Genomic DNA, 25988 nt, shown 5'->3' on the forward strand with positions numbered 1-25988 from the left:
TTGAAATGTGTATATTAGGGATTGTAAATGCAGTGGCCCCCACTTGTCTGGTAATGATTCTCACCAACACTTCAGTGTCAACGCAAATGATTCTATTAAAGTAAGTGCTGACACAGCTGTGAATGAATCTACTTCACGCTTACTGTTTGTATGTAAACACGGATAAGGGGGAAGACACCAACACGCCATTAACAGATACAGTGTTAATGGAGAGGCAGCAGGCACGGCATCTCACACTGCCAACCAGAACCCTACTCTGTATGTGCGAGGAGTAACAACTCCGAAACACTAATGTCCAACCATGGGCGTCCCTGATTTGGCTGATAGCTTTATGGCTAAGGCCAGGCATTGACTTACAGGGTGGCCACCTTTAGGTGGCGCTAGAGGCAGTTTTCTGTCTTCTGAGGGAGAGATATAGTGCTGAATATTTATACAGTACCACGTTTCCATATCTGACCCGCCGGCATTCTTTAACATTTTTGAAATGCACAACACCTATGTTATGAAGCAGCCAGGAATACTCTGAGGGAGCAACCAATAACAAACGTCAGCATACAACTTGGTATACTTGCATTTCTTTTGATATATGAGCAATAAGAATGGACGGGCAATTACAGATACAACATAAGAGTCAATGTCATTTTTAATAAACGGACAGGGATTTTCCAGTTTGATGTAAATAAAGCTTAAAGTCTCTGTCACCCCATTATAAGTGGCCTATATTGTACATGATGTGATCGGCGCTGTAATGTAGATTACAGCAGTGTTTTTTATTTAGAAAAACGATCATTTGTGATGGAATTATGAGCGATTTTAGCTTTATGCTAATGAGTTTCTCAATGGACAACTGGGCGTGTTTTACTATATGACCAAGTTGGCGTTGTGGAGAGAAGTGTATGACGCTGACCATTGAGAAACTCATTAGCATAAAGCTAAAATAGGTCATAACTCCGTCACAAATCATCGTTTTTCTAAATAAAAAACACTGCTGTAATCTACAGCGCCGATCACATCATGTACAAGAGAGGCCACTTATAATGTGGTGACAGAGACGCTTTAAAGAGGTTTTCCAATGAAGGACATTTATGACATATACACCTGTGGGACCCGCACCTATCTCTAGAACGGGGGTCCGCTAAGCCCCGTTCTACCTTTTTCTACTCGCGCTGCCTCCCGGCCTCTTCCCAAATACATGGTCGGAAGTTACGGAAACAGCATAACTCGCTGAGCTACGCTGTTTCCGTAACTCCCATAGTAGTGAATGGCAGTTATGGAAGGAGCGTAGCATTCGAGCTACGCTGTTTCAGTAACGACCATTCAGTTCTATTGGACTTACAGAAACAGCGTAGCTCAGCGAGTTAACAAATGTACCATACAATGTGCACCACTGTGGTACATTTGGCGCCTTTTTTAGACTGTATTGATAAATCTGCCCCACTGTGTTTTAATTTCTCACCATATTTTAAGAATTCTGCTAACTGTCAGTGAATGGGAACATTCTGGTTTACATGAAGACCTGATACTATTCCCAGGCAGCTGAGAGTTCTCTACAACTATTCCCAGTCCAGGCAATTCTGAGGAGGCTTCTTTTCTATTGCATTAACTTACAGTGAATTACATCCAACGCATCTTTCCCTAGTGAGCTATGAAAAAGCCATTGCGTGATAATAACGAGCTATTAGATAATTATCTTGGCGTCAACTTGCATTAGCATTTTTTGAGACCCCGAGCCCTGAATTTGTACAAATAATGTCTCAGGAAAGTTTTTGCATTATCTAATTACGGTCAGAGTAATTCAATACTCGAATAAACCGTTGTCATCCTCGCACACTTCAATTAGACGAATATAGTATGTAATGAGTCGTCCTAAAAGACAAATGTCCAGATTGAAGTGGCAAATCATTACTTTTTCATGACCATTGTAAATTCTCTGTAACAGCTGAATAACAGCCCTCAATAGGAAACAATGTAGGGTAGGAACATATGAGCAGTAAAAGAGTTCCTGTTGTCTTTTTAATCTGCATGAAGCGCCTGGGGAGGAGGGAGGGAAAAAAAATCAACAATGAGGAATATTATGCTACAAGACTCCATGCTATAATTGCTTATATAGAATTATCTAAAGGGGTTCTTAGGAATCCCTATTTGGACCACCTCTATTAGCCAAAGCAAAGAGCTGATAACAGAGAGTGGCTCTCACTATAGCAGACTTGGCCTGGCCACCTATTACGTGGTTGGCTATACTTTTGACTAGTGCTAGCACGTAATATACATTTCACCTGCAGGAGAAATCTATGGCAGACAGTGGCTTCTCCCCAGGCATATCAGCTGATCGCCAGGCCTGCTTCATTATAATAGGGGATTATCTTGATTAGACACAACCCCTTTAATAAACTTCTACACTTTCTGGTATCTCTGTCCCAAAATCAACTTTATAAAATATACTTAATCCCAATTCGGTCACCTCACACCAATCAAGTCTTGAGGAGAGGGGGTGAAAAAAACCGTGGCGGGATAACTATGGCTAGTTACACGCTCCAAAGAAATCGGGCCTACCTGTGAGTCCTTATGAGGCATCGCATACAGTGGTTCAGGTGATCCGCTTTCCGCTCTCCTCTCCGACACCTGCCGAACATTTTCTCTCTCAATGTCAGACATCTGTTCCTCGGTGTCGTCATCTTCAAACTCGAAAGACATGACTGGCGAGCTTATATTTCTGCGATTCGCATGGGCCTTCCAGTGTTGTCTAAAGCAATTTTAGATGTTTGTTAATTATTGACTCACATTATACTAACATTTACAATACCGTATATTACTCGCTAAAAGAACATTGCATTCTGTTCCCATCAGCAGACAGCATTGGGATACACTCCAGTCATTTTTATCTGCTGACTTTGTCAGATTAATGAACGTGGACAGACACAAAAAGTTTTCAGAGCCAGAACAATGCTCACACGGGGTGGTCACTCTTCTTGGCCGCTCATACAAACTGCTTTATCCTCCAGGGGGCGACAAAGAGCACAGGAGAAATCTCTTTCAGGATACAGAGAATATGAAACCTCTGCTCCATCCGAAGGAACGTTCAGAATTATTCATATATCACAAAAATATTTAAAACCTCCATATAAATTAAACCTACTGTGACCAGATTTGCGTTCTTTACTATCGTGATCTTCCTACTGGCAGATCAAAGGGACAGATGATTAGGATTAACCCTCCCTTCTCCTGTGTTTCTTTGACTTCCGCGATTAGTGTGCTTCTCTGAAAAGCTGGCCATATACATTACATTAGTCAGCTGATCCCACCGGTTTCAGACAACGATATAATGTGTATTGGAGCCTCCTGGAATAGTCCCCTGCCTGCAGATGTGGGGAAAAGAGGGATCAGGCATGTTGGATTTCAACATGCCTGTTCCGACAGGAGAGAAGCTACTGCTGGAGGGCTGTGGCAGTGACTACCTCTCCTCTCCTTCATATGGGGTTGCCCGGCGAGAAGTCGGTCACCAAATGAGCTCTCTCAATATACGTTACTGGATGCTTCCTATTGCAGATGAAAGAAGGACTCAATGATTGGCTTTAACTTTAAAATGGTACAGGGAAAAAGTCAAGTAGGTTGGAGAATATGGCCCTGTTCACACTAAGTTTTTTTGCAGGTAGAAAAAAAAATCTGCCTCAGAATTCCTTCAGGAATTTACTGCCTCCACGTATTTTCCTGCATATTTCACCTGTGGCCAATGAAGCTAATGCAAGGACTGCGGCCAAAAAAACGCAGCGAAAAGCGCAACAGAAACTAGCGCTGCAGTTTTTTTCTTTCACCCATTGATTTCAATGGGAAGTCAGGAGGCGGAAACCACGGCAAGAAAGGACATGCCGCTTTTTTCCGCGAGTGGCCAAAAGCCACCAGGGAAAAAAGCACCTCTGCCTCCCGCTGAAATCAATGGGGCGGTGATTTCAGATATTTTTTTTGGTGCCGATTCCGACGCGGTTTCCGCGTCAAAAAAAACTCTGTGTGAACTAACCCTAAAAGGGAAGGTGAGGACCCTCTCTACTGATACTGTGATTGTTACGCTTGGAGGCAGGGCTGCGCAAATTATCGAGATACCTGCCATTGCTTATGAACCTGGTACGTGAAGGTCAATCAAAGTAACGAAACACTAAAACTGCCTGTGACGCTGTGCATTATTTATGGGATGCAAGGCCAGCACATCCCGTTGCGAAACAAACTTTGACCTTATAACTCCTGTCTTAGGATTTGAGAATTATGTCTCTCCCTCTACGTTCATCACACGTGAAAAACACAACCGTTTGGTTCACTTATGGATCAGCACATTAAGAGGTAACATGGAGAATAAGACAAAAAGGCCAAGACCGCAAACTTACTCTACTCCTAGCTCTCTGGCTGTAGCGTAGGGCTCTATCTGATCGCTTTCTTCAATGTTAGCGCTGTCATTCTCAGAATAGGATCTCTGCCGCGGTTGTGGTATTGCAACCATCCGACCAGTTAAAGAAGACATCAAAATGGCAGCAGCGAGAGCCGACCTAGAGAGCAATGAAACAAGAAAAGAAAATAAAGCTCCTATTTACCAGCAAAGCAGAAAACAATATAAACACATGAAATGTTGTATTACGTTTCATCTTCTCTACCATCCACCATTAAATTATTCCATCTTGCCGGCAGTTTTCGATAAGAGTGTTACTGTGATTTGGAATGTCTAAAGCTGGAATATTGTATTTTTGCAGACTTTTCCGCTGCAAATTCACAGCGAAATCCACATGTATTTCATACATGCAGATTTTGGTCTGAGGATTTCACACCTACTACAATGCAAAGAATTAAATCAGCAACGGAATGAGCATGTCGCAGATTTTCAGCGCACAAATGAGCGCAACGTTAAATTTGCAACATCTCCATTCTGTGTGCCGGGGTCCGACGTATGCATGAATGTACTATATAAACACATGTAAAGGGGATGACCAGTAGAAACCCCACGATCATCTGTTATTTATAGTGGAATTGCCCAGCTAGTACTCACTTTCCCTGCAGAGACATTGCTGAATTAGGAATGCATTTCAATGTGCCTTTTAAATAAGTGGTCATCCATGTTATGCAGTGACAGATAGGGCATACTGCGGCGTGCCCATAAAATTTTGCAATTTTTGACTGATCTGTGCGAATGGGAGTTCTTAACAGCAGATTTGGCCGTTACTGTATCGAAGTGGCCAAAAAGGAGTGCGTAAAAGCAGACAAAGATTACCAAATTGACAGGTTCCCTTTAACTTAATCAATAAAACATCACAACACTAAGCACCCCCCTGGTCATTATATTCCTTTAAAACAAGATATGCATCCCCTAAAATCAGAAAATAAGCTATTTCTTAGTTGCATCTGTTTCTTGGAAAGCTGGGTGACAACCAATAAGTCTGCCATTACAGTTCGCATGGATGTAGCCTCCTACTATGGTCACAATCCGGAAAGAAAAATCTTCCCAGTGATAGGGTAAATAAACATTTAAAAAAACTTTTGACATGTCATAAATTTTAATAGGTGGGGGTCCGAGCACTGAGACCCCCACCGATCGCTAAAATGAAGTGGCAGAAGCACTCGGGTGAGCGCTGAGCTGCTTTGTTTCTGATCGGCTTTCCTCGGAGCGGTGTATGGGCTCAATAGAAAGTCTAGGAGTCTGTATACCACTTGCTTGGCTTCACTATGACATGTCTATGTAAACTTACCATGAATTCATTTAGAAAGCCAGTGGACAACTCTGTGAAAGTTGTAATGGCTGCCATAGGCAATATTTCCAGACACACAAAAAAAAAAAAAGTGAAGAAATGGCAATATGTACTGAGAAATACTCAAAAATCACACCTACCTGGGTCTCTCCGGAGAAGGGTTGGGGCTACGTGGGGGAGGGGTACGAGGGACAGCAGATCTGGGGGCTACGGTGGCTGCAGGAATGAGGCCATGGGCTATGTGTTTCTAAGCAGGTAGAAAACAAGCAGGAAATAGCAAAATCAAGATAGGTCTAGAAATAATAGTAAACATCTTTATTTACATAGCGCCAACATATTCCGTAGCGCTTTACAACCGAGGACGTAACTAACAAGTAAAGTGACAAATAATCGAAACAAGTGAACAAACAATGAGACAAAAGTAAGAAGTCACTAGAAAGAAATATCTTATCAACAAGTATATCCATGAGGTATGACAGTGGAACAAACGTATATTAATACTATATATTACTACTGTAACAATATCCTAAACGTATCATAGGAGGTATAATATTATATAATGAGGTCATGTGACCCGTCAGGATACACAGAGAAGAGGTGTAATATAATATAATGTCAAGTGACCTGTCAGGATACATAGAGAAGAGGTGTAATATAATATAATAATATCATGTGACCTGTCAGGATATATAGAGAAGAGGTGTAATATAATAATGTCATGTGACCTGTCAGGATACACAGAGAAGAGGTGTAATATAATATAATGTCATGTGACCTGTCAGGATACACAGAGAAGAGGTGTAATATAATATAATAATGTCATGTGACCTGTCAGGATACACAGAGAAGAGGTGTAATATAATATAATAATGTCATGTGACCTGTCAGGATACACAGAGAAGAGGTGTAATATAATATAATAATGTCATGTGACCTGTCAGGATACACAGAGAAGAGGTGTAATATAATATAATAATGTCATGTGACCTGTCAGGATACATAGAGAAGAGGTGTAATATAATATAATAATGTCATGTGACCTGTCAGGATATATAGAGAAGAGGTGTAATATAATATAATAATATCATGTGACCTGTCAGGATATATAGAGAAGAGGTGTAATATAATATAATAATGTCATGTGACCTGTCAGGATATATAGAGAAGAGGTGTAATATAATATAATAATGTCATGTGACCTGTCAGGATATATAGAGAAGAGGTGTAATATAATATAATAATGTCATGTGACCTGTCAGGATATATAGAGAAGAGGTGTAATATAATATAATAATGTCATGTGACCTGTCAGGATATATAGAGAAGAGGTGTAATATAATATAATGTCATGTGACCTGTCAGGATATATAGAGAAGAGGTGTAATATAATAATGTCATGTGACCTGTCAGGATATATAGAGAAGAGGTGTAATATAATATAATGTCATGTGACCTGTCAGGATATATAGAGAAGAGGTGTAATATAATAATGTCATGTGACCTGTCAGGATACACAGAGAAGAGGTGTAATATAATATAATAATGTCATGTGACCTGTCAGGATATATAGAGAAGAGGTGTAATATAATATAATAATGTCATGTGACCTGTCAGGATATATAGAGAAGAGGTGTAATATAATATAATAATGTCATGTGACCTGTCAGGATATATAGAGAAGAGGTGTAATATAATATAATAATGTCATGTGACCTGTCAGGATACATAGAGAAGAGGTGTAATATAATATAATAATGTCATGTGATCTGTCAGGATATATAGAGAAGAGGTGTAATATAATATAATAATGCCATGTGATCTGTCAGGATATATAGAGAAGAGGTGTAATATAATATAATAATGTCATGTGACCTGTCAGGATATATAGAGAAGAGGTGTAATATAATATAATAATGTCATGTGATCTGTCAGGATATATAGAGAAGAGGTGTAATATAATATAATAATGTCATGTGACCTGTCAGGATATATAGAGAAGAGGTGTAATATAATATAATAATGCCATGTGATCTGTCAGGATATATAGAGAAGAGGTGTAATATAATATAATAATGCCATGTGATCTGTCAGGATATATAGAGAAGAGGTGTAATATAATATAATGTCATGTGACCTGTCAGGATATATAGAGAAGAGGTGTAATATAATATAATAATGTCATGTGATCTGTCAGGATATATAGAGAAGAGGTGTAATATAATATAATAATGTCATGTGACCTGTCAGGATATATAGAGAAGAGGTGTAATATAATATAATAATGTCATGTGACCTGCAGGATAGAGAAGAGGTGTAATATAATATAATAATGTCATGTGACCTGTCAGGATATATAGAGAAGAGGTGTAATATAATATAATAATGTCATGTGACCTGTCAGGATATATAGAGAAGAGGTGTAATATAATATAATAATGTCATGTGACCTGTCAGGATACACAGAGAAGAGGTGTAATATAATAATGTCATGTGACCTGTCAGGATATACAGAGAAGAGGTGTAATATAATATAATAATGTCATGTGACCTGTCAGGATACATAGAGAAGAGGTGTAATATAATATAATAATGTCATGTGACCTGCAGGATAGAGAAGAGGTGTAATATAATATAATAATGTCATGTGACCTGCAGGATAGAGAAGAGGTGTAATATAATATAATAATATCTTGTGACCTGTCAGGATACACAGAGAAGAGGTGTAATATAATATAATAATGTCATGTGACCTGTCAGGATACACAGAGAAGAGGTGTAATATAATATAATAATGTCATGTGACCTGTCAGGATATATAGAGAAGAGGTGTAATATAATATAATAATGTCATGTGACCTGTCAGGATATATAGAGAAGAGGTGTAATATAATATAATATAATATAATGTCATGTGACCTGTCAGGATATACAGAGAAGAGGTGTAATATAATATAATAATGTCATGTGACCTGTCAGGATATATAGAGAAGAGGTGTAATATAATCTAATAATGTCATGTGACCTGTCAGGATATATAGAGAAGAGGTGTAATATAATATAATAATGTCATGTGACCTGTCAGGAAATATAGAGAAGAGGTGTAATATAATATAATGTCATGTGATCTGTCAGGATATATAGAGAAGAGATGTAATATAATATAATGTCATGTGACCTGTCAGGATAGAGAAGAGGTGTAATATAATATAATAATGTCATGTGACCTGTCAGGATACATAGAGAAGAGGTGTAATATAATATAATAATGTCATGTGACCTGTCAGGATATATAGAGAAGAGGTGTAATATAATATAATAATGTCATGTGACCTGTCAGGATATATAGAGAAGAGGTGTAATATAATATAATAATGTCATGTGACCTGTCAGGATACATAGAGAAGAGGTGTAATATAATATAATAATGTCATGTGACCTGTCAGGATATATAGAGAAGAGGTGTAATATAATATAATAATGTCATGTGACCTGTCAGGATATATAGAGAAGAGGTGTAATATAATATAATGTCATGTGACCTGTCAGGATATATAGAGAAGAGGTGTAATATAATATAATAATGTCATGTGACCTGTCAGGATATATAGAGAAGAGGTATAATATAATAATGTCATGTGACCTGTCAGGATATATAGAGAAGAGGTGTAATATAATATAATAATGTCATGTGACCTGTCAGGATATATAGAGAAGAGGTGTAATATAATATAATAATGTCATGTGACCTGTCAGGATATATAGAGAAGAGGTGTAATATAATATAATAATGTCATGTGACCTGTCAGGATATATAGAGAAGAGGTGTAATATAATATAATAATGTCATGTGACCTGTCAGGATATATAGAGAAGAGGTGTAATATAATATAATAATGTCATGTGACCTGTCAGGATAGAGAAGAGGTGTAATATAATATAATAATGTCATGTGACCTGCAGGATATATAGAGAAGAGGTGTAATATAATATAATAATGTCATGTGACCTGTCAGGATATATAGAGAAGAGGTGTAATATAATATAATAATGTCATGTGACCTGTCAGGATATATAGAGAAGAGGTGTAATATAATATAATAATGTCATGTGACCTGCAGGATAGAGAAGAGGTGTAATATAATATAATATAATGTCATGTGACCTGTCAGGATATATAGAGAAGAGGTGTAATATAATATAATAATATCATGTGACCTGTCAGGATATATAGAGAAGAGGTGTAATATAATATAATAATATCATGTGACCTGTCAGGATATATAGAGAAGAGGTATAATATAATAATGTCATGTGACCTGTCAGGATATATAGAGAAGAGGTGTAATATAATATAATAATGTCATGTGACCTGTCAGGATATATAGAGAAGAGGTGTAATATAATATAATAATGTCATGTGACCTGTCAGGATATATAGAGAAGAGGTGTAATATAATATAATAATGTCATGTGACCTGTCAGGATATATAGAGAAGAGGTGTAATATAATATAATAATGTCATGTGACCTGTCAGGATATATAGAGAAGAGGTGTAATATAATATAATAATGTCATGTGACCTGTCAGGATATATAGAGAAGAGGTGTAATATAATAATATCATGTGACCTGTCAGGATATATAGAGAAGAGGTGTAATATAATATAATGTCATGTGACCTGTCAGGATATATAGAGAAGAGGTGTAATATAATATAATAATGTCATGTGACCTGTCAGGATATATAGAGAAGAGGTGTAATATAATATAATATCATGTGACCTGTCAGGATATATAGAGAAGAGGTGTAATATAATATAATAATGTCATGTGACCTGTCAGGATATACAGAGAAGAGGTGTAATATAATATAATAATATCATGTGACCTGTCAGGATATATAGAGAAGAGGTGTAATATAATATAATAATGTCATGTGACCTGTCAGGATATATAGAGAAGAGGTGTAATATAATATAATAATATCATGTGACCTGTCAGGATATATAGAGAAGAGGTGTAATATAATATAGTCATGTGACCTGTCAGGATATATAGAGAAGAGGTGTAATATAATATAATAATGTCATGTGACCTGTCAGGATATATAGAGAAGAGGTGTAATATAATATAATAATGTCATGTGACCTGTCAGGATATACAGGGAAGAGGTGTAATATAATAATGTCATGTGACCTGTCAGGATACACAGAGAAGAGGTGTAATATAATATAATAATGTCATGTGACCTGTCAGGATATATAGAGAAGAGGTGTAATATAATATAATGTCATGTGACCTGTCAGGATACACAGAGAAGAGGTGTAATATAATATAATGCCATGTGACCTGTCAGGATACATAGAGAAGAGGTGTAATATAATATAATAATGTCATGTGACCTGTCAGGATACATAGAGAAGAGGTGTAATATAATATAATATAATGTCATGTGACCTGTCAGGATACACAGAGAAGAGGTGTAATATAATATAATATAATGTCATGTGACCTGTCAGGATACACAGAGAAGAGGTGTAATATAATATAATAATGTCATGTGACCTGTCAGGATATATAGAGAAGAGGTGTAATATAATATAATAATGTCATGTGACCTGTCAGGATATATAGAGAAGAGGTGTAATATAATATAATAATGTCATGTGACCTGTCAGGATATATAGAGAAGAGGTGTAATATAATATAATAATGTCATGTGACCTGTCAGGATACACAGAGAAGAGGTGTAATATAATATAATAATGTCATGTGACCTGTCAGGATATACAGAGAAGAGGTGTAATATAATATAATGCCATGTGACCTGTCAGGATACATAGAGAAGAGGTGTAATATAATATAATAATGTCATGTGACCTGTCAGGATACATAGAGAAGAGGTGTAATATAATATAATAATGTCATGTGACCTGTCAGGATATATAGAGAAGAGGTGTAATATAATATAATGCCATGTGACCAGTCAGGATACATAGAGAAGAGGTGTAATATAATATAATAATGTCATGTGATCTGTCAGGATATATAGAGAAGAGGTGTAATATAATATAATAATGTCATGTGACCTGTCAGGATACACAGAGAAGAGGTGTAATATAATATAATAATGTCATGTGACCTGTCAGGATATATAGAGAAGAGGTGTAATATAATATAATAATGTCATGTGACCTGTCAGGATATATAGAGAAGAGGTGTAATATAATATAATGTCATGTGACCTGTCAGGATATATAGAGAAGAGGTGTAATATAATATAATAATGTCATGTGACCTGTCAGGATATATAGAGAAGAGGTGTAATATAATATAATAATGTCATGTGACCTGTCAGGATACACAGAGAAGAGGTGTAATATAATATAATGCCATGTGACCTGTCAGGATACACAGAGAAGAGGTGTAATATAATATAATAATGTCATGTGACCTGTCAGGATATATAGAGAAGAGGTGTAATATAATATAATGTCATGTGACCTGTCAGGATACATAGAGAAGAGGTGTAATATAATATAATAATGTCATGTGACCTGTCAGGATACACAGAGAAGAGGTGTAATATAATATAATAATGTCATGTGACCTGTCAGGATACACAGAGAAGAGGTGTAATATAATATAATAATGTCATGTGACCTGTCAGGATACACAGAGAAGAGGTGTAATATAATATAATAATGTCATGTGACCTGTCAGGATATATAGAGAAGAGGTGTAATATAATATAATAATGTCATGTGACCTGTCAGGATACACAGAGAAGAGGTGTAATATAATATAATGTCATGTGATCTGTCAGGATACATAGAGAAGAGGTGTAATATAATATAATAATGTCATGTGACCTGTCAGGATATATAGAGAAGAGGTGTAATATAATATAATAATGTCATGTGACCTGTCAGGATATATAGAGAAGAGGTGTAATATAATATAATAATGTCATGTGACCTGTCAGGATATATAGAGAAGAGGTGTAATATAATATAATGTCATGTGACCTGTCAGGATATATAGAGAAGAGGTGTAATATAATATAATAATGTCATGTGATCTGTCAGGATACACAGAGAAGAGGTGTAATATAATATAATAATGTCATGTGACCTGTCAGGATATATAGAGAAGAGGTGTAATATAATATAATAATGTCATGTGATCTGTCAGGATACACAGAGAAGAGGTGTAATATAATATAATAATGTCATGTGACCTGTCAGGATATATAGAGAAGAGGTGTAATATAATATAATAATGTCATGTGACCTGTCAGGATATATAGAGAAGAGGTGTAATATAATATAATAATGTCATGTGACCTGTCAGGATATATAGAGAAGAGGTGTAATATAATATAATAATGTCATGTGACCTGTCAGGATACACAGAGAAGAGGTGTAATATAATATAATATAATGCCATGTGACCTGTCAGGATATATAGAGAAGAGGTGTAATATAATATAATATAATGTCATGTGATCTGTCAGGATACACAGAGAAGAGGTGTAATATAATATAATAATGTCATGTGACCTGTCAGGATATATAGAGAAGAGGTGTAATATAATATAATAATGTCATGTGACCTGTCAGGATATATAGAGAAGAGGTGTAATATAATATAATAATGTCATGTGACCTGTCAGGATATATAGAGAAGAGGTGTAATATAATATAATAATGTCATGTGACCTGTCAGGATACACAGAGAAGAGGTGTAATATAATATAATATAATGTCATGTGACCTGTCAGGATATATAGAGAAGAGGTGTAATATAATATAATATAATGTCATGTGATCTGTCAGGATATATAGAGAAGAGGTGTAATATAATATAATAATGTCATGTGATCTGTCAGGATACATAGAGAAGAGGTGTAATATAATATAATAATGTCATGTGACCTGTCAGGATATATAGAGAAGAGGTGTAATATAATATAATAATGTCATGTGACCTGTCAGGATATATAGAGAAGAGGTGTAATATAATATAATAATGTCATGTGACCTGTCAGGATATATAGAGAAGAGGTGTAATATAATATAATGTCATGTGACCTGTCAGGATATATAGAGAAGAGGTGTAATATAATATAATAATGTCATGTGACCTGTCAGGATATATAGAGAAGAGGTGTAATATAATATAATAATGTCATGTGACCTGTCAGGATATATAGAGAAGAGGTGTAATATAATATAATAATGCCATGTGACCTGTCAGGATACACAGAGAAGAGGTGTAATATAATATAATATAATGCCATGTGACCTGTCAGGATATATAGAGAAGAGGTGTAATATAATATAATAATGTCATGTGACCTGTCAGGATATATAGAGAAGAGGTGTAATATAATATAATGTCATGTGACCTGTCAGGATATATAGAGAAGAGGTGTAATATAATATAATAATGTCATGTGATCTGTCAGGATACACAGAGAAGAGGTGTAATATAATATAATAATGTCATGTGACCTGTCAGGATATATAGAGAAGAGGTGTAATATAATATAATAATGTCATGTGATCTGTCAGGATATATAGAGAAGAGGTGTAATATAATATAATAATGTCATGTGACCTGTCAGGATATATAGAGAAGAGGTGTAATATAATATAATAATGTCATGTGACCTGTCAGGATATACAGGGAAGAGGTGTAATATAATAATGTCATGTGACCTGTCAGGATATATAGAGAAGAGGTGTAATATAATATAATAATGTCATGTGACCTGTCAGGATATATAGAGAAGAGGTGTAATATAATATAATAATGCCATGTGACCTGTCAGGATACACAGAGAAGAGGTGTAATATAATATAATATAATGCCATGTGACCTGTCAGGATATATAGAGAAGAGGTGTAATATAATATAATAATGTCATGTGACCTGTCAGGATATATAGAGAAGAGGTGTAATATAATATAATGTCATGTGACCTGTCAGGATATATAGAGAAGAGGTGTAATATAATATAATAATGTCATGTGATCTGTCAGGATACACAGAGAAGAGGTGTAATATAATATAATAATGTCATGTGACCTGTCAGGATACATAGAGAAGAGGTGTAATATAATATAATAATGTCATGTGATCTGTCAGGATATATAGAGAAGAGGTGTAATATAATATAATAATGTCATGTGACCTGTCAGGATACACAGAGAAGAGGTGTAATATAATATAATAATGTCATGTGACCTGTCAGGATATATAGAGAAGAGGTGTAATATAATATAATAATGTCATGTGACCTGTCAGGATATATAGAGAAGAGGTGTAATATAATATAATAATGCCATGTGACCTGTCAGGCTATATAGAGAAGAGGTGTAATATAATATAATAATGTCATGTGACCTGTCAGGATATATAGAGAAGAGGTGTAATATAATATAATGTCATGTGACCTGTCAGGATACACAGAGAAGAGGTGTAATATAATATAATAATGTCATGTGACCTGTCAGGATATATAGAGAAGAGGTGTAATATAATATAATAATGTCATGTGACCTGTCAGGATATATAGAGAAGAGGTGTAATATAATATAATGTCATGTGATCTGTCAGGATACACAGAGAAGAGGTGTAATATAATATAATAATGTCATGTGACCTGTCAGGATATATAGAGAAGAGGTGTAATATAATATAATAATGTCATGTGACCTGTCAGGATATATAGAGAAGAGGTGTAATATAATATAATAATGTCATGTGACCTGTCAGGATATATAGAGAAGAGGTGTAATATAATATAATAATGTCATGTGACCTGTCAGGATACATAGAGAAGAGGTGTAATATAATATAATAATGTCATGTGATCTGTCAGGATATATAGAGAAGAGGTGTAATATAATATAATAATGTCATGTGACCTGTCAGGATATATAGAGAAGAGGTGTAATATAATATAATAATGTCATGTGACCTGTCAGGATATATAGAGAAGAGGTGTAATATAATATAATAATGTCATGTGACCTGTCAGGATATATAGAGAAGAGGTGTAATATAATATAATAATGTCATGTGACCTGCAGGATATATAGAGAAGAGGTATAATATAATATAATAATGTCATGTGACCTGTCAGGATATATAGAGAAGAGGTGTAATATAATATAATAATGTCATGTGACCTGTCAGGATATATAGAGAAGAGGTATAATATAATATAATAATGTCATGTGACCTGCAGGATATATAGAGAAGAGGTGTAATATAATATAATAATGTCATGTGACCTGCAGGATATATAGAGAAGAGGTGTAATATACAGCACATGATGTATTACATTGGAGTACACTATTAGTATATACCAATATATCGAAGATGGGGGGCACTCGAGAACTTTGAGGTGAGGCGCCTGGTAAAAGGTAGATTAGTATTCACGGCACACTCTATTAGTATACCGGCAGGCAGCGGAGTTATCATGAGAGGACAGAGCACTATAATATGTCAGTACGTGGGGAACAGGTAATCTTATTCGTCGACCGCAAAACATGTGCAAAATTACTCACAAACTGGTTGGCACTTCGCCTTCTGAACGGGAAAGACATGTCGTGTGGTCCCCCGGGGTATCACGGAGTCCCCGTTACTTCTACACACAAACCCTCTCAATCACTTCAACGGCCGCTTCCTCAGCGACACCCTGTCATTATCGCAGCCTCCCATTGGCCAGCCTTTGTTCTCCGACCAATCAGCGTGCATGATACTGGTCACCCAGGCAACCCTTTGCGTCGCGAAGAAGGAAAAGTTTGTCAAGGCAAACTAATAGGCGTGAAACGAGAAGCTACGCCCCTTAACGTACAGCGATAGACTTGATTGGTCATTTCAGAGTGAGCGAAAGTTTGCTGCCCAATCAGCTTTAAGTTGATGATATTGGCGGTTCTCTGACGAGCTGGAGAGCTGCAGTGTGCTGGAGGTGGGCGCAGGTTAGTGGTGGAAGCTGGAGGGGTTTTAAAGGGGTAGCTGCACATTACTGGCATGTCTGTCCTTTACCCAGAACCAGGGGCGTAGCTAAAGGCTAATTGGCCCGGGTGCAAGAATTTAGCTTGGGCTCCCCAACACCACCATCATCAGACCTATGCCCAGACGCCTTGCCAACAGCCCCGATAGTATAATGCCCCCACACAGTAGAATGCTCCCACACAGTATAATGCTCCCATAGCTGCCCCATAACGAATATTGCCCCCCCCATAACAGCCCCATACCGTATAATGCTCCCCATATCTGCGCCATACAGTAAAATGCTCCCCATACAGTATAATGCCCCCCCATATCAGCTCCCCATACAGTATAATGTCCCCCCATATCAGCTCCCCATACAGTATAATGCCCCCCATATCAGCTCCCCATACAGTATAATGTCCCCCCATATTAGCTCCCATACAGTATAATGCCCCCTATATCAGCTCCCCATACAGTATAAGGCCTCCCATATGAGCTCCCCATACAGTACAATGCCCCCCTATATCAGCTCCCCATACAGTGTAATGCTCCCATACACTATAATTCCCCCATATGAGCTATCCATACAGTATAATGCCCCCCCATCTTATCAGCCCCGATGCCATATCAGCCCCCCATACAGTATAATGCCCCATATGTGTATAATAGAAAAATAGCATAATTACTTACCTATTCCCGCTCCCACGTCGAGTGGAGGATCCTTCGCCTCCTCCGGTCTGTGCTATGAGTGACTCGGCGCAGAGAGGCGCGATGATGTCGCTACATCCCGCCAGCCTGCGTCGAGCCTCTCCGGGCACAGTGAATGCTGGATCAAGGAGATCGTCAGCTCCTTGCTCCAGCATTGAATGGAACCGGGACCTCGGTGAGTGACTCGCGACCCCCCGAAGGTCTTCACACGAATCCCCAGGCAGATGCGACCCACAGTGTGTAATGTATTGTTCAGTTTGCGGAGGAGGGGGGGGGGGCGTAATTTAACAGACCCCCTCTCCACTGCAAACCGCACAATACATTACAAGACAACACAATACATTACAATACAGTCTCTGCAGCTCACCTGGAGTCCTCCGCACCGGCTCTTCCACTGCACTGGCTGGAAGACGTGTCACGTGACCGTAGCCAGGAAGTGCCGGCTTCACGGCACAGAAAATAAATTTTTAACAAGCATGCTGTATGGCAACGGGGGCCCGTGGGCCCCCCAAGCTTAGGGGCCCGGTCGCAGCTGCCACCGCTGCGACTCCTATAGCTATGCCATTGCCCAGAACCGCACTGTCTCCATTATTGATTGTAGGTAACATGATTAGACTTTTACTTACAGAATTCTTAGGACACCCCCAGTATAATTCTGTCTATAAACCGGAGCAGTTGCATTAGTAAAGACCCCCCAATCCTCTGAGAACCGGCAGGTGTTGCGTTTCATTTCAATGTGTTGTCTTTCTTTTACAGGATGTTTTCTCATATCGTTACACAGTGACAGAGTCAATGTCAACAAGCCAGAGCACCCCAGTCAGGGCCGGGGCCTCCGCCGTTCCTTATGGGCATGTAATTGGGAGCGAGAAATGGAGAGGAACTGAACTGGCGCAGTTATTACAAGGTATGAGGGAGATAATATGGAATCATCCCATCCATAGAGCAGCAATCCCATCCATAGAGCAGCAATCCCATCCCCAAAACCATGACAGCCACAGTGCCCCAATCGCAGTGTCTCCGTAACCGTTCCTCAATCGCAGTGTCTCCGTAACCGTTGCCCAATCGCAGTGTCTCCGTAACCGTTCCCCAATCGCAGTGTCTCCGTAACCGTTCCCCAATCGCAGTGTCTCCGTAACCGTTCCCCAATCGCAGTGTCTCCGTAACCATTCCCCAATCGCGGTGTCTCCATCACAGTTCTCTCATAGCAGTGCCAGCCACGGTGTCCCTATCAGGGTGACCCCATATTAGTGGCAGCCCCATTGTCCCCATAACAGTGCCTTCAACACAGTGCCCCCTATAGCAGCTGCGGCCATAGTATCTCCATCAGTGACTCCATAGCAGTGGCAGCTACCAATTTCCTATCACAGGTCAAGCCTCAGTGTCCTCATAATAATGGCTCCATCAGAGTGCCCCCTCATAGCTGTGTGCGTGCGTTTAGGCTCTCTCTCTGTCTCTGTCTCTCTGTCTCTCGTCTCTCTTCTTTCTTTCTCTCGCTCGCTCTCTCTCGCTCTGTGTATAGTTTGGTAATGGCAGCTGTTGCGCTGCATAACTCGTCGTAGTGGTTGTCACCCGGCTTTTCCCAGGACTATATATCACTGACATGTTCATTCTGCAGGGAAGGTAAATCTGGTGTTTGAGGACGGTCTGGGACTTGTGGACTTCCATTTATCAAACCGAGCCTGTGTCCTGTATATATCCGAGAGTGACCTGGTGTCCGGAAACGCTTTCAAAAGAAGACTTGTCCGTTTCCGTAAGGTAAATGATTTACATTCTAGTCCAATCAAAATAGTTTTATTTCCATGCAGTTTATATAAGAGAATGGCATAGGCTGTGAACAAGCCCCTCCCCCGCGGATCCCCTGTTTTACCATCATATTGTAGTATGTGAGGGAATTGCTCTTTATGCAACTCCCTGAAAATCCTGTGTCCTCATGATTGGCCAACCAGTGCTACAGGCACACGACAAATTATCTATACGTTGAAAGAAGCGACCAATCAGCATTCAATTGGTGCCCGCATGTATTTGGCAGAACGTCTCCTTGTATATATTGCATTGTCTATGTGTCCGGTCCTCCCCCCCTCCCCCACAGCTCTCTCTTCTTTTTCATTTTTGTAGGCCAGCAACTTAAAAGGCGTTGTAATAGCCGAGAGGACACGGCTCAGCGATCAGTACTTTCCTCCAGTGCAGAACTTTGTGGTGCTGGAGCTCGGCATGGCGTTACTCCCTGTTATCAGTCAGAGTGAAGCAGCTCAACTTATATTCCATTTAGTAAGTAAATGGGTTATAAGTTTCATAAAATATGTTTTAAACTAATGATGGAAACCAGTAGATGTCTGACTATGTATATTACCATCGGTAAAGAGGATAAGCAGCTGCCTTTCATACCTGGTGCCGCTTATCCATGGGAAAAATTAATCACATACACACTTCTAAGGCTTCGTTCACATCTGCGCTAGGGTCCCGTTCCGTCGGAACGGAGCCCTGACTGACACAAACGGAAACCAAAGGTTGAATATCAATGGTGACGGATCCAGTCCGTATGGTTTCCGTTTGTCTCAGTTGCGCCAGGGTTCCGTTGTTGCTGCCGGAACCAATAGCGCAGTCGACTACGGTATTGATACCGTCAAAACGACAGAACCCTTGCGCAACAGAGACAAACGGAAACCATTGGCACCGAATCCGTCACCATTGAAAACAATGGTGATGGAAACGGAAACCTATGGTGTCCGTCAGGGCTCCGCTCCGACAGAACGTCGGAACGGAGCCTAGCGCAGATGTGAACGAAGCCTCCGTGACCAGAAGTCGGCATCAGGAAGGAATTCTAGCACACAGTATAAGTCCGAATTCAGACGAACATAAAATTAGTCCGTGTGACCGCTGTCGCATGTATTTCAGTGGGACCGTTCACACAACCGTTATTTCAATGGACCGTGTGAAGTTGAAAAATAGAATATGTCTTAGTTTGTTCCGTTTTCACGGGTCCCTCGATAGTCTCAAGTCTATGGGGATCCGTGAAAAACCGCCGGTTTTCACGTCAGTTTCCCCGCGTTCGTCTAAATTTGACCTAAGGGGTATAACAGGCCTTCTCTTCTTCCTCCACAAATCCCTGATAAGTGGCGGCAGAGAGGCATAGACTACAAAAACATGTTCTCCAGCTGCTGAGAAGCTCTAAGTAAGCAAGCGAGCGAGCACGCTGGGTGTTGTAGTGCCTTCACCACAGGTAGCTGGGTACTGCACGGAGAAGTAGTGGCGTTCCCAGCACTGGTATAAAGCAGCCTGCAACTTGAACCGGGTATAGCCCACCCCCTCAAAGACCAGGTCCGCGATTGATGGCTTTAGGTGATTTAAATGGGGGCACCCGGGCACTGAATAGAAAGAAAGACGGCAATCCAAAGTAATAGGGAACAGAATTCAATGCCGCCTTAGTGGCCATATGCCATTCATTGCCCCTTTTTTTTTCAGTGCCAATTTGCCATTTATTGCATTTTTAGTGCCGTTCTGTGATCGGCGGGTGCTAAAGGGGCAATAAATGACAAATGGGTATCCAGTGTGCACTGAACAGAAGGGCAATGAATGGCAAATGGGCACCAAGAAGGTGCTGAATTCTGTTCCTATTTGCCATTTAATGCCCCTTTAGTGTCCCTCCGTTCATTGTCCCCTTTCTGCCCAATTGCCATTTATTGCTTCTGTAGTGCCATTCTGTGGCAGACGGGCGCAAACCGGGAAATGTCAAATGGACAGACAGGGGGCACGGAACGGAAGGACAATGAAAGCATTAGGCCCCATGCACTCTAATGTGGTTTTGTGTCTGCAATTCATCTGCAAAAATGCGGGTGAATTATGGGCCCGTGTACACGACCTTGGTTTCCACGGGCCGGGAGCCCGGACAGCAAAAAAAAAATAAATTATATGGGCTCATTGAAATCAATGTGTGCACGGTCTGTGACTTGTGAATGGCCCATGGTTGATACTCGGCGGCTGTCCGTGACGTAGTCCCGGGCTGTGCACATGGCTACGGCCGTGAAGTTGTGATTTTTTTTTTTTTTTTTCTGCCGCCACTTCTTGGTGGTGAAAAACTTTTGTAAGTCAGCCAGGCACACGGAAAATATATAATTGATTGGTAGGGGTCGTCGACTATTGGAATTGTGTTTTTATATTTTCATAGTAAAGTGAAGATTTACATTAAAACTTCTTCTGACCTGTCCCCGAGATGTCTGATACCAGCGGTGGTGGTTTGTGCCGCCATGTGCATTATGTACGGTCCCGTTACAGTTGGGATTTTTCCAACCACAGGCTCGGATCCATGATGCTCAAAGGAGCGCTGCGGCCACTTCATTCTACCGATTAGCGAGTGCCGGTGCACAGACCCTCACCAATAAGATGTTTAAAGGGGTATTCCCATAATAAATATTTATGTATCCACAGGATAGGTGATCAATACCTGATCAGTGGGGTGCCCCCCACCGATCACGAGGATAGGCTTACTTTGCCATTCCTGGGAGCCCCACAGGAATGGAGCAGTACTGCACAAGCCTGTTCGTGATCTGTGGGGTTCCCAGGGGTCGGACCCCCCCCCCCCCCCATCAGATATCTATCACCTATCTTGTTGATTATGGGAAAACCCTCTTTAAGGCCAGCCTGGGCCATTGGGTAAAGTGACTTGATTACCAAGTAAGCCAAAAATGTAATGTAACCAAAAAAATAATGACTTGTTTTAACCCCCACAGGTACAAGAGCGAAGCAGAGAAGCCGGCAGCAACCCTTTCATGGGCAAGAAGCGCTGCCATCTTTCCGAAGCCAGTATTCTGCAGAGTGTACAGCGGATACCAGGTGTGGGACGAGTGAAGGCGCTTCAGCTCCTCCAGTATTTTCCCAGTATCCAGCAACTCTCTAATGCTTCTCTGAAGGAGCTGGAGGCCGTGGTGGGACGAGGAATCGCCAGTAACATCCATTCATTCTTTACGCGAGCTTAAGGTGGCCACACACTTTCAATAACTACCGAATGCTTGTTCGGCCGAGAGCTGTTCCTAGCGAACTCCCCGTACACATGCACGCTCGGTTCAGGGACTAAGCAGCTGCCAGGGACATGCATGGTTTAGGGACTAAGCAGGTGCCAGACACCTCTGGTGGTCCAGTTTATCTTCTGAGACCAAAAGTATCAGGTGTGGAAACTCAACGTAACTGATCCTCCTTTCTCCTGACGTCCTTTGCCAGGGGAGGCCCCCCCCATACGTATTAGATTGTCGTCCCGCCAAAATTGGCAGTTTCGGCCTACATTAATCTAGTGTATAGGGGACTTTAATGACCATGATCAATCTACTTCTACCTGAATGAAGAACTCAGGCTGGGACAGCAGCTGCTTAAGGGGAAAAAATCCGGCAATGCGGACCCTTATCTGTAGCCGTCCGGCAGCTCTGTCCTTGCTGTATTGCAATAATTTATTTATTATGTAATGAGGCTCATAGTGTATTTGTCTCGTGGAAAAGGCGCTGGTATCTTCGCCTATAGACGTCCTGGTCTTTACTGAAGTACTTCCTACTGCCCCCTAGTGGTGGTGATGTCCTATAACATTACCATTGTAACTTATGTAAATAAAAACACCAAACGTGACAATGTAATAAATGTTCTTTTATTCCTTATGGACAGACTAATTCCTGTCGCTCGACAAACATTACTTCAGCAATGGGTATCTTTTTATTTTTTTTAATGAAACATCAAACTAAGTATTGCACAATATAATCTCAACCAGGAATAGTTTTTCCTAAACATCGGTATTTATTTCTGCAGGCACCAGGGTCCTTTAAAAACAGCAAATCTCTGCTTTCTGTGGCACCAAAAATATATCTTGTCCGAATATAGTGATCGGGAAACAGACCTCTACAGCATCCAATTTACATATATACTCTTAAATACACTTATATATACAGTCTTATATAAACCTAAAAAAGAAATATATTTATAAACAATATAATCTATATCTTAACAAATATTTACAATCTTCACTCTTCCCTTATCTTAGGGGAATCATTTTGTCACATGAAAAACAACTTAAAGGATTCTATGAAGAAATGGTTTTCCTCTAGCAATTTAAGAGTTAACATTTGTATACCATTCCTATATCTCCCTCGTTAATTACGTGACATTTGCACAGAAATCCAGGGGAATTTTTACATCTGTTTGAACAGAAAAAAAACAAACTAAAACAACAACAGTGATCGGCAACCCTGGAACTTTCCTGCTGTTTTGAAACTACAACTCCCAGCATGTCTGTAGCTGCCAGGTTATTCTGGTGGTTGTAGTTTTACAACAGCTGGAGAGGCACAGGCTGCGTAGTAACAATCTTCATATACAGATAGCTGATCTCAGCTACACCATAAAAACAACATATAAATACAGACAGAAAACTTACACTATTACAACACGTCCAGCATCATACGAGATCGTGGTTGAAGTCACACACATTTGAAATCGTCTCACTGACATCTACTTTTGCTGTGGTTGAAGCAGTGATAACATTGTCTATAGCAGCATCTGGCGGAAAGTGAGGGTAGTCTATACCGGAATCCCTTCTCATTGTGTAAGTACCTTAGTCTTTGGTCCATATGTAAAATAACTGAGCTAAAAAGGATAATTCTACACGTACAATACGGATTATTTTTACTTTCTGTAATACAAACATACAAATGCAGATTGACCAAAAAAAATTGTAAAGACTGAGCATTGAGGTTAGTGGTGTACTACCGCCCACGACCTGCAGGTGGCAGTGTTACACCTGTTAGAATTGTTCTTTGAGGCCGCATACTGGTGCTGTGTCGGACTGGACAACCGGAGGATCCTCCGTAAACGACCACGCCATTTGGAGGTCACCTTTAGGCCAATCACTTGCCACCAGGGTCTATTTTTTTATGGGATGGATCACAAATAACCTGTTAGATCTTATTGATATGTCCGGTGCATGCAACGATAACCACAAGGTTCGCAATGCAGTTAAAAGTGGACGTGCACATGTTCTGTATAGATGGGGGATGGGCCCTCAGAACCCCAGTCCGACACCGGCCTGGCGTACAGTATGATTACCAGGTATTTATATTGCGCCAACATATTCCGCAGCGCTATCTATACTTCGTATTCATTGATCCTCAGTTCTCATTGACTATTCGTCTCCAAGAACAACGTGCGTCTCACGCCCAGGCATTGGACAGTAGAAATTGCTAAAGACTTTCTTCTAATCTAAAACAGAACATATTATGTAGATGATTACATAAAAAATTAAGAAACTGTATTTTTCACTATTTAAGAACAGGTTCCTTGTATCTGTAATGTCAGAGTATAGTCATAGTCTCTTACCAAAACTACACCCCCTGTGACGCTTTGCCAGCATGGAAGGCAAGCAAAGAAAAATCCAGTCAAAAAGAATTAATATTTATAAATTAAGAATGGTCACAGCTCTCGGGATTGTCACAGTGGTCTCTATAGGCATGGAGTCTTTTTTGGGACATATAGATCAGTACATAGCGCTGTCACATGACCGGCTGTCGTAGGGGGAGAGGAACAGTTTGCTGCTTTGGGGCTTGGAAGCGGCGGCAGTAGGGAGGCACAGGGTGCTTGCTGCTTTCTGGCGGTTTCTGAATCCCCAGCTGAGGAATGATAATTTTTTCGTTGCCTTTTGTGTTTTGGGGTTTTTGGCGTCGTCCATTGTTAGACACACCAGGGAGTAGGTTTTCTGCATCCCAGCAGAGTATGTGGCACTTTTGTTATGCTGTTTGGAAAAAAAAATAAAACAGGATATTATAGTAAAGTCCATTTTATCGCCAAACATCAATGTAAAATTGATAGAACAGGTAAAGATAAAAATACCCCCAATGTTGTGTGCAAACACTTTCACTATTTCTGTCCCCAATTATCCATTCGGAGCTACACCTCGAGTTCCCCTTCTTTACCCGGGATGGACCCGTGCAGCAATTTCCTACGTTACGTTGAAAGATTTATTGTAAATTGCAATGTGTAGGAATCAGCAAAAATCTTTTTTGGTGGGGCTCCGAGCACGGAGACCCCCACCAATCGCTAAAACGAAGCAGCAGAATCGGTCGTGTGAGCGCTCAGCCGCTTAGTTTCTGTTCAGCTTTTTCCGGAAATCAATGTAGCGGAGAACGGACTCAATGGAAAGTCTATGAGCCTGTACTCCGATACATCACCTTTCCGGAAAAAGCCGAACAGATGCTGAGCACTCACAAACTAAGCGGCTGAGTGCTTCTGCCGCTTTGTTTCAGCGATTGGTGGGGGTCTCAATGCTCGGACCCCCACCAATCAAAACTTCTGACGTGTCACCATGACAGGTCAGAAGTTTGTTGAACGTTTATGTACCCTTTAATATGATCGTTTGTCCGCATACAGTTTGCACGTTGTCGGCAGCACATCCCCCTGTGTACACGGGGAAACGTGCTACCGACAAACTAACATTGTTATGGTGACACAAAAGGTACAAGCGCACATTTGTAGGCGGATCGCTGGTTTGTAGGCGGATCGCTGGTTTGTAGGCGGATC

General features: G+C 39.9%; 3 protein-coding genes across 5 annotated transcripts in view; 1 reads left to right on the forward strand and 2 right to left on the reverse strand.

Annotated features, from left to right (window-relative positions):
• CEP89 (centrosomal protein 89) overlaps nt 1-16488 on the reverse strand; it is an 80522-nt gene extending 64034 nt beyond the window's left edge. For all 3 annotated transcript variants that reach the window (XM_075838438.1, XM_075838437.1, XM_075838441.1), the window contains exons 1-4: nt 16307-16488; nt 5867-5973; nt 4377-4535; nt 2554-2743 (exon numbers count right to left, since the gene is read on the reverse strand). In XM_075838438.1, the coding sequence (XP_075694553.1) occupies nt 2554-2743; nt 4377-4535; nt 5867-5973; nt 16307-16345 (495 nt within the window). In that variant the 5' untranslated portion in view covers nt 16346-16488. The remainder of the gene's footprint in view (nt 1-2553; nt 2744-4376; nt 4536-5866; nt 5974-16306) is intronic.
• Nucleotides 16489-16549: 61 nt separating this feature from the next.
• FAAP24 (FA core complex associated protein 24) lies at nt 16550-23083 on the forward strand. Its single transcript, XM_075838444.1, has 5 exons — nt 16550-16720; nt 18201-18348; nt 19060-19199; nt 19560-19712; nt 22172-23083. Exons 2-5 carry the CDS (start codon nt 18237-18239, stop codon nt 22415-22417), a joined length of 651 nt encoding a protein of 216 aa, XP_075694559.1. The 5' UTR covers nt 16550-16720; nt 18201-18236; the 3' UTR covers nt 22418-23083.
• RHPN2 (rhophilin Rho GTPase binding protein 2) overlaps nt 23055-25988 on the reverse strand; it is a 56422-nt gene continuing 53488 nt past the window's right edge. Inside the window, exon 15 of the mRNA XM_075838443.1 lies at nt 23055-25203. Within this exon, the coding sequence (XP_075694558.1) occupies nt 24949-25203 (255 nt within the window). The 3' untranslated portion in view covers nt 23055-24948. The remainder of the gene's footprint in view (nt 25204-25988) is intronic.

Source organism: Rhinoderma darwinii, chromosome 9 (assembly GCF_050947455.1).
Source record: "Rhinoderma darwinii isolate aRhiDar2 chromosome 9, aRhiDar2.hap1, whole genome shotgun sequence".
NCBI lineage: Eukaryota > Metazoa > Chordata > Amphibia > Anura > Rhinodermatidae > Rhinoderma > Rhinoderma darwinii.

Bases quoted from the DNA above. Each gene is read 5' to 3' on its own strand.
- FAAP24 (XM_075838444.1), top strand. From the start codon at position 18,237: ATGTCAACAAGCCAGAGCACCCCAGTCAGGGCCGGGGCCTCCGCCGTT. The intron at 18,349-19,059 runs GTATGAGGGAGA...TTCATTCTGCAG, and splicing joins ACTGGCGCAGTTATTACAAG to GGAAGGTAAATCTGGTGTTT. The intron at 19,200-19,559 runs GTAAATGATTTA...TCATTTTTGTAG, and splicing joins GACTTGTCCGTTTCCGTAAG to GCCAGCAACTTAAAAGGCGT.